This window comes from Siniperca chuatsi, linkage group LG20, assembly GCF_020085105.1.
Source record: "Siniperca chuatsi isolate FFG_IHB_CAS linkage group LG20, ASM2008510v1, whole genome shotgun sequence".
Classification (NCBI taxonomy): Eukaryota; Metazoa; Chordata; class Actinopteri; order Centrarchiformes; family Sinipercidae; genus Siniperca; species Siniperca chuatsi.
The window spans coordinates 26,495,831-26,509,302 of NC_058061.1; the positions used below are offsets into that span (position 1 = coordinate 26,495,831).

General features: G+C 41.0%; 1 protein-coding gene and 1 long non-coding RNA gene across 2 annotated transcripts in view; one reads left to right on the top strand and one right to left on the bottom strand.

Moving 5' to 3' along the window:
- Positions 1–13,472, top strand: part of ryr2a (ryanodine receptor 2a (cardiac)) — a 275,757-nt gene that overhangs the window by 182,230 nt on the left and 80,055 nt on the right. Inside the window, 16 exon segments of the mRNA XM_044179528.1 lie at positions 1,195–1,322; positions 2,944–3,089; positions 3,778–3,892; positions 4,309–4,441; positions 6,069–6,172; positions 6,460–6,595; positions 6,746–6,932; positions 7,623–7,734; positions 7,833–7,953; positions 8,138–8,307; positions 9,396–9,616; positions 10,869–10,959; positions 11,442–11,582; positions 12,679–12,842; positions 13,119–13,197; positions 13,328–13,417. Of these exon segments, the coding sequence (XP_044035463.1) occupies positions 1,195–1,322; positions 2,944–3,089; positions 3,778–3,892; positions 4,309–4,441; positions 6,069–6,172; positions 6,460–6,595; positions 6,746–6,932; positions 7,623–7,734; positions 7,833–7,953; positions 8,138–8,307; positions 9,396–9,616; positions 10,869–10,959; positions 11,442–11,582; positions 12,679–12,842; positions 13,119–13,197; positions 13,328–13,417 (2,138 nt within the window).
- Positions 1,329–2,682, bottom strand: LOC122867852. The gene is made up of 3 exons (XR_006376008.1): positions 2,612–2,682; positions 1,947–2,184; positions 1,329–1,490 (listed from the first exon to the last, which is right to left on the bottom strand). It is a non-coding gene; the product is annotated as an uncharacterized LOC122867852 (long non-coding RNA).

The following is a 13,472-nucleotide window of genomic DNA, read 5'->3' on the forward strand; positions in this document are numbered from 1 at the left end:
TAAGTGGGTTACCTCCGTTCTACCAGGGCGTTTTAAATCCTGGGCACTTTAACTGTAAAAGTGAAAACTAACTCTCCGCACTGGTTGTTAAACGAGCCGCTGATCCATGAGGTGAGGCTGGACGTCTGCAGTGGCGTCACACCCAAGCTGATGGTGGCACTGTGCCAAACAAAGACTGTGCCTGAAACAGCTGGTCGATGCAGCGGGGCCGGCGCTGAGTGATGCCAGAGCTGTGGGCTCTCTGCTGGGCGTCTGGTCTGTCTGGGTGGCTCAGAGGATCCTGGAGCTCTGGAGGCTCTCTAGGAAGGAGAGGAGCCTCATCATGGAGTACAGCCAGAGAACCGCTGAACCCGACCACAGAGACCTGTTCCATGAAATTTACCTGAACCCTGTGTTTGAAGAGTTAAGCGGACCCCTGCTGACCATATGTAACCCTGGAAAACTGAGCCTGCACAGAGTGGACAAAAGAACTACTTAAATTGTGTGAAAAGCATAAAGAGTGGGACTGAGCAACAGACCACTCACTGTATGGATGAACAAACTAAGTGGAAGCAATGGACCAAGCCCACAGTGGAGGATTTTATATAAACCTCCCCTTAAAAGACAGACAGCTGACCTCCGGTGGAGGATTCTACAAGGTGCTAACGCCTCAAATGCTTTTCTCTCTGTTATTAACCCTGCTGTTGCTAAGAAGTGTCCTGTGATCTACATGAGACCATTTTCCATGTTTTTACAGAGTGCAGTAGACTCAGTTCTTCACTCTTAACTGAAGTTTTTAGTCTGTTTAGGGAAATGTTCTGAGACGGTTTTATTTTGGGTGCAGGCTATAAAAAGACAAACTGAGTGAAGTGGCAGGTACTAAATTTTCTCAGGTGAAGCCAAACTGACTGTGCAGGTCAGGAGGCCACATCAGTGTAGCTCTGTAACATCAGGTCCAGATTGTGGCTAGAGTTTAAATTTTATAAAATAGGGGACTTGGAAACTTTTAAACAACGGTGGTGCTATGGGGACATCATTTCAGAATCAGAATTTGCACTGTTAATGATGAAGAATTGCACTTTGCACATGTTTTTACTACAAGAAAGGGAGGGGAATATGCACTTTGTCTTTTTACTGATGTGAATGTAAACATGCCCAATGTTATAATGTAACTAGTGTTTTTGTAAAACATTACAAATCTCCCTCTCTCTGCAGGTACACTACAGCAGTTGATTTCAGATACGATGGTCCGCTGGGCTCAGGAGTCAGTTATTGAGGATCCAGAGCTGGTCAGAGCCATGTTTGTCCTGCTGCACCGCCAGTATGATGGCATTGGAGGACAGGTTGGTTTGTGTCTGTGTGTTCCTTTTAATAGAGACACCATATCATTGAAAACCCTGTTAACATTGTTACATTAGAATTTTCACAGATGGGGTGGTTGACAAGGTCCACTGTTCACTTCCCGGCTGGGGGACCTGTGTTCCTCTCCTTGTCCTGTCTCTCTCTACTAGCTGTCAAATAAAGGACAAAATGCCAATAATATATTGCCCTCAATATATCTGTAAAAAACCTGTACAATATCTATCATAATATTTGATAATACAGTTTACAACAGTTAAATCAAACCAAATCTTGTTTCTTTCCCTCTATACAACTTCTGCTGATACAAGATGGCATTCATATACAAACTATATCAGAAAGGAAAAGAAATAGCTAAGAGTAAATTGTTAAAGGTCTTCAAAAATGATGTGTAACTCTAACAAGAGACTTTAAAGCAGGGCTGTTCAATTACAAATTCAATTGGGCCAGATTTTAAAACCCAGAAATGTAGCTGGGCCAGACATCTTCAGCAGCCTATTTAAAACCTTTTGAGTTTTTGGTAATGACAAATTTTAAACAAATCCAAATGAATGTAATAAAAAAATAGCAGGCAATGGGAGATGGCAGTAAAATAAACAAGTACTCACCAGTCCAGGCAGGGTTAAAGTGACGGTTTTCATTGTCAGATTTACATTTCATGGTTGACAGACATATTTTCATTAGAGCACTTCCCTACTTGTGACTGTCGACAACCAGATGTTTTGAAAAGCTGCTCGGAGCTCACATGAGAAAACGGTGATTTGTGAAAGATATGATTGGCGGTGTCGCTACATCCGTAAACATCCTGCCTGATCAGGCTGCTGCTGGGCCGCCAGTTGAATAGGCCTGTTTAAAGGAACAAATAAAAGGATAACAGAAAATCATAGTAAAGAAGGAGAATGTACTGTTACATTGTCTCTCTTAACATATGGTAACTGATAACAGACTATCCTGCTCAGTCTGCAGTCTGTACAGCTTATCACAGTAAACTCAAGCCTCAGATCATAAAAGAAATGTCATATGTGCTGTGTAGTGGTACATGGACCCAAAAGCAGATGAACAGGAAGCGGTATCAGGGTGAAGTAGCCGAATGACTATAGTGTTTATTGGGTGGTGGTATGCAGACAAAAGGCAGATAGGTTACTGGCTAGTAGTGGTGGAAGCAGGGGAGTGAATCCAAGGTGGCAAACAGTTCACAAAGGAGCAGGCAAAATACAAAACTCCAGGATCCAGCCAAGGTCCAAGGGAGGCAAAGAATCCAATACAAACTCACAGTAAAAATGCTGGGGAACTGGGCAGGAACAAAACTCACGATAAGAATCACATCAGGCAGGAATAACACCATACATTAACAACAATGACCCAACACTGAACAAAGACACGGACTAAATACCCTAGTGGAGGTGAGACAACGAGACACAGGTGCAACCAATCAAGGAAGGACCGACAATCAAAACTGGAGGGAAAACAAAGACAGGAAGTAAAACCACAAGATACACCAGGGACACACCCTCCAAAATAAAACAGGAAGTGACAAAACCTAAACTACCACAAGAAAGGTGTGGACCTTAGCAGTAAGATATGAATCTGTCTCTATTTGTCCAGGTGCGGGCTCTTCCTAAGACCTACACTATAAACTCGGTATCGATCGAGGACACCATCAACCTGTTGGCTGCTCTGGGTCAGATCAGATCTCTGCTGAGTGTCCGCATGGGAAGAGAGGAGGAGAAACTGATGATCAGAGGGCTGGGGTGAGAACACACTCATCTGGAATTTATTTTTTCTATACAGTGTTTACATTTTCAGCCCCTGAGATTTATAGCTTATAAGGTGCATCTTAGACCACTGGTCCCCAGGACACCCCAAGCATCTGTCTTCTTTCCAAACTGTGTTTGAAGAGGTCATAAAAGCAGACCAACAACAAATATAAAACCTAATGATTAACCTAATGTTAAATCACTGCTGAGAATCAAATTAAATCTAACAAAAGTAACAAGAAGAGCAGGAGGAAGACTTTTACTGTGACGCAGCTGTAGGAAGTGCTGAGTTTACAATATTGTTGCCTACAGCAGTCCACTGGCAAACGACCAAAACACAGTGCATAGATGAATGGGGTTATTGCACAGATAAATGTTAAGATATTATTGAAAAGGACATTCCCTTATGTACATAGAAAACAAAATGATCTAGATTCTAGAACTTGTTTTTTGGAAATGAATGATGTCTAACACCAACTCATTTGCACTCATTTGACTCCTCTCATGTTGAGGAAAACTTAAAGACCTTAGAAATGGGTGGGTTAATAGAATAGCGCTTATAACTGTAAATTGTTTTTTTTTGTGATATACTGTATATAACACACCTGATGAGAATCCTGATGATTACAGCAATATTCCTTAATCTCCACTACGCTTTTAACTCCTCCCTCTTCCTCTGCAGTGATATCATGAACAACAAGGTGTTCTACCAACATCCTAACCTGATGAGAGCTCTGGGGATGCATGAGACCGTCATGGAGGTCATGGTCAACGTACTCAGTGGAGGAGACTCCAGGGTATGAAGTATATATAAGCTGCAGAGCCAGAAAATAGGCTTAAGCCCGAAGGCTGGATCAGGATTTTGATGAAACCAGGACAAGGAGCAGCTTAAATCGATCACAAACATGTGGCTCTCTTAGGTTTTGTGTAGATGTGCTTTATCTCTTGTTATTACCATTTAGTATTAGTCTCATCTCAAACAGAGATGTCTGGATATGAAGAGATCTTATCTCTTGGCCTACTGTAAATTAATGGGTGTCACATATGCTCAAAACTGGCTTCTTTGAAACTTGTACATTTTTACCTGAAAGAAACAAAGAGATTTAAATAAATAAAATGATGATAAAACAATATAGCATTTATAATGAGAAGACAATTGGTGCATTATTTTTGTCTAACAACCCTGTACATGATGATGTCTGTGTTTCTGCAGGAAATCACCTTTCCTAAAATGGTGGCCAACTGTTGTCGATTTCTCTGCTACTTCTGTCGAATCAGCCGTCAGAACCAGAAAGCCATGTTTGACCATCTCAGCTATCTGCTGGAGAACAGCAGTGTTGGCCTCGGTGAGTGTGTGTGTATGTGTGACTTATACTATATCTGCTGTTTCTGTTTTGTTTTACTTTTCCACTGATAAGCCTCCCCCCCTTTAAAATGCCATAGTTAAGTTTACTGTGTACAGTTCACATTGAAATGCACATCATGTACATACTACTTGAGCCACAACATAAAATCAGACCATGTGGATGATTTGGTGTTGATCAATCAAGGATTGGACATTGATGTGAGTCCACTACCTGTGTGAGTGTGAGCAGGAGCGCTATTAGAGCAATTGATAAGGGGCACCGAAACAGTGATCAAATGTTGAGTGTGAAAATTCATTCTTGATCTTGGAAATAGTCATTTGACAAAATAATACATTTCTCATGGGCTGTGTCTGAAATCTCTCCCTCGTTCATTCATTCAATACTCCCTATATAACAGACACTCATGAGCTAACTCAGTAGTGAGCAGTAGATTGAGATTTTGGACACTTATGAATCATCATCATTTTGCGTCATCACTGACAGCTGTAGAGTTGCACAGCAATAGTCATTTTCGTATCTATAATTACATTGTGGAATTTTGGAGGGCACTATATAGCAGTAAATCAGAACTTGAACTCTCAAATAAAATGGCGGACAGTAAATATAGTGTGCTATGTAGTGAATAGAGAGTGATTTTGGACACAGCCATGATCTTCATCAGCAGATGGGGTGTGCTCAGTTGTTATCATATGACATAAGTGTGGACATTGACCCAAGTACCAAAGTTCCATACTTGGTGAACACTGTCTCTTTTATACAGTGACAATGTCTACGAAGTTTAGAACTGAGCCATCTCCATGACAACTGAGCAAACTCCATCCACTGATGGAGTTAAGATTATTTTGTCAAACTGATGAAATGTATTTCTTACAACTACATGTACTTATTCTCAAAAATGTATGTATGATGTAGTGTTCTCTTCCTCTGAAATGAATACTGTTGATCTACTCCTGTAAATAAATTGATAAATACATAATACAAAATATATTATATGAAATAATAATGATTTGATTTACTTCAAATTAATTTGTCACATACACAATCATACCAGTACACTGTGCAGTTTAATGCTTAGCTGTCTCCAATATAAAATATAAAGAGACATAAAAGAGCAATCAGACTGCTGGCAGTGTGATACAGTGGGCACTTGTAATCCACAACGCTTTGTTAGTCATGCAGTGACCTTAGCAGGAAGAACACACCACTTTGACCAAGCCAGATGTGTATCCAGCCTGAGGCTGCAGTAACAGCAGCACCCATGAAGTCAGTAGAGGTGCTGCAAATAAGAGGGACAATGCAGACAGTATGTGACACACTCCTTCCTGGCTGCTTTCACCAGTGTTGGGAGTTGTTTTCTCCCTGCATGTTCATGTGTGTACAAGGAGAAGCTGTGTGGTGTTTTCAGACGACATTTTGGATACTTTGTGAAACTTTATTTGTTATCACAAAACAACAGTATTAAACAATAATACGTATTGCTCACAAACAACATCGGCTGTTTGAATAGTGCTGTGTAAAATGGAGTGAAGAAATGTAATTTCCGGAAAGGGATTAATAAAGTAATTCTAATTCTATCTTTTTCTCTCCTGTCCCGTCCTCTCCTCAGCGTCTCCATCCATGCGAGGATCTACTCCTCTGGATGTGGCTGCAGCATCAGTTATGGATAATAATGAATTGGCCCTGGCTTTAAGAGAGCCAGACCTGGAGAAGGTGAGGTTGACAAACATTCTCACACACACACACAAAGGTACAGTATGTCAATGTATGCCAGCAATTCAGTCAAAAGTGTATTTCAGAGGACTAAGGGCTGCAGAGGAGTCATTGTGGCATCGTAGCTATAGATATTTATTTGATATTGTTTTGACACAAACACAGATTGATTCAAGTTGTGCTTTCCACAGATAAACCTGTCACACATTCAGGTGTAGATTTTTAAAACATTTTGATGAAATTATACATGGAATGATTTTCCTTGTCACTCCTGTCTGCTTCTGTAGGTGGTGCAGTACCTGGCCGGCTGTGGGCTGCAGAGCTGTGTGATGCTGGTGCGTAAAGGATACCCGGACATCGGCTGGAACCCTGTGGAGGGTGAACGCTACCTCGACTTCCTGCGCTTTGCTGTCTTCTGCAACGGTGCAAACTGAAAGTTCATTTTCTCATAGTCGAGTATATTGCCGGTCCAATTTGTTACTTTCAACAAGCAACTGTTGTCCCTCTTTGTCATGTAGTATGTGTTTGGCATACAGTATGTTGTCATGAACACCTCTACTCTTCTGTGGCCAGGTGAAAGTGTGGAAGAGAATGCCAATGTTGTGGTGAGGCTTCTGATTCGCCGACCAGAATGTTTTGGCCCCGCCCTTCGGGGTGAAGGAGGTGATGGGTTGTTGGCAGCGATGGAGGAAGCCATTAAGATCTCTCAGGATCTCTCCAGAGATGGTCCGTCTCCTACGTCTGAGAGCAGCAAGACACTGTAAGACAACATTGTCATGTCTCATTAAGTTGCTCTTACAGTATTAGATAATACGATTTTAGGGGAAAACATACTGTATTTACAATTACACTGTGTCTTGTTATTTATCTGTATCTATATTTACTATGAGCCATGTAGAGTTCATTTACACTTCAATAAATCAGTGCTATTGTAAAGGCCCACATGATATCTGTTCTAACCCAAACACATGTATTATCAATCCCAGATCTGTGTATTAAAATGCACTGAATGGACAGAAATCAGCTGTACAGGAACATCCACACTGTAAGTCATTTGTTGCTTGAGTGAGGAATTATGGGACGGCAACCTGCCCTTTTTTAGTACAGGTTTTGCAATACAAGTAGTGCAGTTAGCAGGGCTATCAAACATAACCCACCGATGTCTTCCATTACCTCCATTCGTCCCATGACCTTTCGTGCTGATCGTGTTGGTAACACGAGTGTCCCTTCATTTCACTGGCTGAAGGAAAAAGAAGGAAGCACTAAAGCTCCTTACTGTAACATGTAGAGAGTTCCACCTAGCAGCTCATACAGTACCATGGCAGAAAAACTGTGATTTAAAATTGGAATGTGTTTGAGACCAGAGTGATCTGAACTATTTAGTAGCATCAGTGACATGTTATTTTGTGTGTGTGTGTGTGTGTGTGTGTGTGTGTGTGTGTGTGTGTAGCAGTGACATGCTGGAGGAAGAGGAAGATGATACCATCCACATGGGGAATGCCATCATGACCTTCTATGCTGCTCTCATTGACCTGCTGGGCCGCTGTGCTCCTGAGATGCATGTGAGTGACAACACACTGTATACACACACACACACACACACACACACACATACAGATTCATATAGATACTCACAATAACCTAACCCATTTTCTATCAGTTGATCCATGCTGGTAAAGGTGAAGCGATACGTATCAGAGCCATTCTGAGGTCTCTGATTCCTATTGAAGATCTGGTGGGAGTCATCAGCATTCCATTCTCCATGCCCAACCTGGCTAAAGGTAAGCAAACCCTCCAGTGCCCACCCCGCCTGACATGCATAAAAAAAGTAATCCTGATTCGAAACAGTATGGAATCAATGATGAAAATGTGCTAACACAAATCAAAGGCAGTGACTTGGTTGATGGTTAAATCTTGAGTTTAATCTTGTTTCTTATGTGTGTGTTTATGTGTTTGCATGCATAGATGGGTTGGTGGTGGAACCAGACATGTCAGCTGGTTTCTGTCCTGACCATAAAGCAGCCATGGTCCTGTTCCTAGATCGAGTCTACGGTATAGAGGATCAAAATTTCCTGCTACACCTGCTGGAGGTCGGGTTCTTACCAGACCTGAGAGCTGCCGCTTCTCTGGACACTGTAAGTGTGTGTGTGTGTGTGTGTGTGTGAAACTGCTGCTTCTTTGTTGTTGTTTGAGTAATGTGAAAGGTGTCGCAAATAGTGATGAACCCATTAACACCAACTGCGGTTCCCCTCGGCTCTATGGAACTTTTTAGTCTATATTTGATAATTGCTTTGGTTCAGTCTCATCAGCCTGGTGACCCTTGCACCAAACAGCCGACAGGTGGACATAGTGGAGCAGATAAAGAGACAGATATTTTTCTCAGGAGTTGGTGGAGACCAAACCAGAGCTAAAAGGACTTACTTTAATCGAGTAGCCAAAAACACAACTCCATATGAATGCTGATGTTGCTCTGTGTCTGCTGGATGTGGATGTGTACATAGACATGTGTTTGCTAACATATTTCAGCGTTATATTTTTGGTTGTTCCAATGCCCCCAAGTGTCCAAAAAAATCTGTTAATGCATTTTAAAATGGCCCGACCTACAACAGGGACAAGTAACTAAATAACTAATGACCCAAACAGCACTCCCTTCATTTGTTAAAATTGTGGCACTGTAGAATTCAACACACCACATTTTCTGGAATGCAGACTTCTGGAGAGCTACGATCAGGCACCCTCAAAAAGAAAAGTCATTGGTTGCCACTGAGATGTTTATTTTGAACTTGAGATGTAAAAGATTTGTTTTAAAATGTAGACATGGTTGTTGATGGTTGTGGGAAGTTCAAGGTGACCCCCTGACCTACTGCAGGCCAAAAATTCCATTTATCTATTATTTACCAGAAATACCAGAAAACCTAATAGGCAGATTGACAAGAAAACTTACTGAGAATATTTACGCACCACTGAGGATGATGACAAACTCAACATTTTTAGTCCAACTAGTATGTGGGTTGTTGTGTTTAACACTTTCATATTGTAGGGTGGCATTCTCCTGGAGCAGGACTTTTGACTTGTGGTCTTTCTCAGCCACAGACACGCCTTGCTCCTCTTTAATCCCACTACACCTAGAATGCACATTTTCCCAGACCAAACCTGATCGCACGCTCAAATATAGTCTTTTCTCTATCTTTACTCTATTTTTCTGTCTCTGTATTTGTGTCAGGTTGCTCTCAGTGCCACAGACATGGCACTCGCCCTCAACAGGTATCTGTGTACAGCCGTGTTGCCTCTCCTGACTAAATGTGCTCCACTGTTTGCGGGGACGGAGCCGTTCGCCTCACTGATCGACTCCCTGCTCCACACGGTTTACCGCCTGTCCAAAGGCTGCTGCCTCACCAAGGCCCAGAGGGACGCTATAGAGGAGTGTCTGCTGGCTGTGTGTGGGTAAGACTGGAATTAAAACGGACAGTAGCAAAACCCACATATATGTGTGAGAATCATCAGAATTCCACAGTGAAAATTATTGTTAAAACACCAGGAGGGATTGTCAGGAAAGTAATGTAAGCTTCTGACAAGTGGTGTTGATTTAGTATCTGAACTGGGTTGATAAAATCAAATCAAATATGAACAATAGGCTTGATTACTGGGCCATCATGGAAACAAAAGAGGGTCAGTTTCAGGTGAAACTAGACAGGGTAAACAGCAGACACTCAGGAAGACTCCCCCCTGAGGGCAGGGCTTAAGCAACACAGAGTAGTTTAAATTTCTGAGTTCTCAGACCATTTTCACAATTGAGAATGACTCCCGGATGGGAGCCAAAGCATCTTGATTCTGAAAACAGTGTCCAGATGACTACGACTGAAACCTTTTCTACGATAAAATCAAATATGGTACAAATACTCAAGGGACATGTGAAAGACATTAACTGGATTTTAATTCAATTCAATTAAATTTTATTTATATAGCGCCAATTCATAAGAGAAGTTATCTCATTGCACTTTTCCTATAGAGCAGGTCTAGACTGTACTCTTTATAATATTATTTACAGAGACCCAACAAATCCCACCATGAGCAAGCATTTGGCGACTTTGGAAACTTCCTTTAAGAGGCGGCCATCAGAGAGAAGGAGAGAGAGGGAGAAAAAGAGAGGGAGAGGACGAGGGAGAGAGCGCGAGGGAAAGAGGGAGAGAGAGAGAGAGAGAGGGGGAGAGAGAGAGAGGAGAGAGGGAGAGAGAGGGAGAGAGAGAGAGGGAGGGGGAGAGAGAGAGAAGGAGAGAGGGAGAGAGAGAGGGAGAGAGATAGATAGAGAGAGAGAGACCCTATCAGTGTCAACTAATCTTGTTCAAGCTTCAGTTTGGAACTCACTTACTTACCATCCATGAACTATATGCTGAGTATCACCACCTCTTCTTCTCATTACAAGTGTGTTTCACTCCCCACAGCTCTAGCTTCAACTTGGCTATTGCTGCTAATCACTATATTTTTGTTCATTTAATTTCCCTACTCATCATTTATTTTCTTATTTTTATGCTTTTTTGTGAAGCAGTTCCTCTTTGTGTTTTGTTATTGTTTGTCAGTTGGCAGTTTTTCTTGTTTTGTTTTGTCTTAAGACCTGATTTGTCTACTATGTTTTTATACTGCTTCTGTGTGGCAGTTGAAATAACCAACTAATGTACGCCATCTTAATATTGTGCAGTAAGCTGAGGCCTTCAATGATGCAGCATCTGCTGAGGAGGCTGGTGTTTGACGTTCCTCTGCTTAATGAACACACTAAGATGCCTCTGAAGGTGAGAAACACATCACAGTTATTTCTCTGCCCAATCAGTTCAAAAGTACTTTTCAAATCAAACTACTGGGATTGTACTCTGGCACTAATAGTAATAAAAATATTCATTTTACACTACCATCTGCAATGTACACATTTTAACTGTCATATTGCCTCAGCTCAGACAACATTCACAAAGAGCCAGGCAAGATTCTCCACTCTATCATGAAATTGTGATGATGTGTCATGGTAATATGATTAGGAGATGTTTATTTGATTGTCTATAATTAAAGTTACCTTCTACAACCCATTCAGAAAATATGTTCATTCCAATCCAGTTTTACAAGTGCACTTCCTTCTCTGATTTCAGATTTATTAAAAATATGTTTGATCATGGACAAGTGATTTTGCACTGTGAATTTGTGCCGTTGGCTACACTTGTTTAATGAAAATGGTTCTTAAAGCCAGACGACGGTTGATAAATGTCCTCCTGACTTTCCCCAGCTGTTGACCAATCACTATGAGCGTTGTTGGAAGTATTACTGCCTGGCTGGAGGCTGGGGAAGCTTTGGAGCTGCATCAGATGAAGAGCTTCACCTCTCTAGGAAACTGTTCTGGGGAATATTTGATGCTCTGTCACGCAAGGTGAGGCTCTAGTTTTTTTTTTTTAAAGAACATTAAATGAAAATGAAATTAATTGGTGATAAATAAAACAATTAAATGTATAAAGGGTACTAATGACTTTGTGTTGCACATCCATAAAGTTGAGGGACTCACAAGGGACTCTACTGCTTTGATTTTGCTTTGATTTTGATATCATGACTATCAAGTCCCCAGTATGGGTCAAGCTCCACAAAACGCTGAATCCTACACTTCCCATAATGCAACCAATAGCATCTCTTTGTTAGACCTTCCTTACCTGGTGAATGTCACTTCTTTCAAAGCCCACACCTCCAGTTTGTAAATCAGGCTTTTCGTTATAAGTTTATACTCTCTAAGCCCAAGCTGAGATAACCCTGCTGACATCACTATGACATCATTAGGGTTATTTTCTCAGCTTTGAGGAAGCTCCGCCAGAGGAACTGAAGACAACTGTTTTCACAGTCTGAGTAGTACTCCTCATGACAAATAAACTCAACTGTGTTGGTGGAGTTTCCCTTTAAGTAATGTATGAAAAGTAATCTGTGAAATTTGTGTCAAGTAAATTTTTACAAAGTTAAATAAAGAATGTAGAAATTATTTGATAAACACTCAAAATCTGGATACTACTATCATCATGAAATTATTATGGAGCATTTCTTTGTTTTTATACTTCACAGTAGTTGCAGTTGCTAATATGGGGATGTCAAATTATTTGTGCAGAAGTAGGCATTGTTTGTTTGCTGCATAGTGTAAGTGTACATGCAATAACATAAACAAGTAGGAGCCAAGTGTACAGCCAGGCTTGTTGGCTGCCTGTGGTTATGTAGGTGACCCATATCAAAGGTCAGGGCAGGCCATGCACCATGTGCTGCTCAAAAGTTGTCATCCAAGAGAACATTACCATCCCATCATCCGTACTTGTTAATTTAGGTATGTCAAGGTATGAGTTAAATGACACGAATATCTAAGCCTAGAGAGAATGTCATTAGTTTTAAATGTGAAAGCAGAAGCAGAGAGGGTTAAACTTGCACTGGAAGCACAACAGTGCTGTCTAATGATGTATAAAGCAGCGTACTGTGTATGTGTTTTTCTGATGTAGCGCTATGACCAGGAGCTGTTTAAGTTGGGGTTGCCATGTCTCAGTGCTGTGGCTGGAGCTCTTCCTCCAGACTACATGGAGTCCAACTACATGGCCATGATGGAGAAACAGTCATCCATGGACTCAGAGGGAAACTTCACTCCACAGCCTGCAGACACTGCCAAGTATACAACATATGTATTTCTTCTATGTTAAATAATTATAAATAAATCAATAATTTTTCTTAAGACAGTGGTTTTAGAAATTTTTATCATGCATATTTGTTGAAGTTATTTTTGGTGCAGATCCAAATTCAGATTTTTATAAAGGATTCCTTAAAGTTGCAAAAGAAGATTCAATCATTTACTAAAATAAATTCAGAAGTTTGTTGGCATGGCTTTGATTGCAGTTCAGATCCCACATATTTAAAAGGGTTCTTTTTTCTTTTCCGTCTTCATCAGTGTGACTGTCCCAGAGAAACTGGACTATTTTATAACCAGATATGCAGAGCACAACCATGAGAAGTGGTGTATAGAAAAGGTAAGGAGGTGACGAGTCACACATTAAATTGTGGTAGTCCTGTTACTGATTTGTTTTAATGATGTCTCAGTAGTTATATTATGCAAGACAATGTAGGAATTTTGAAATGTCTCTTATATATGCTTTACAGTTTTCTAATGGCTGGTCATATGGGGAGCAGATGTGTGAAATCTCTAAGAGCCACCCTTTACTGAAGCCATACAAAGGCCTCTCTGACAAGGTAGTCTGCATGTAGCTGTCTGAGTCTGTTGTCATTGTTTTGCAAAAGTGTCAAA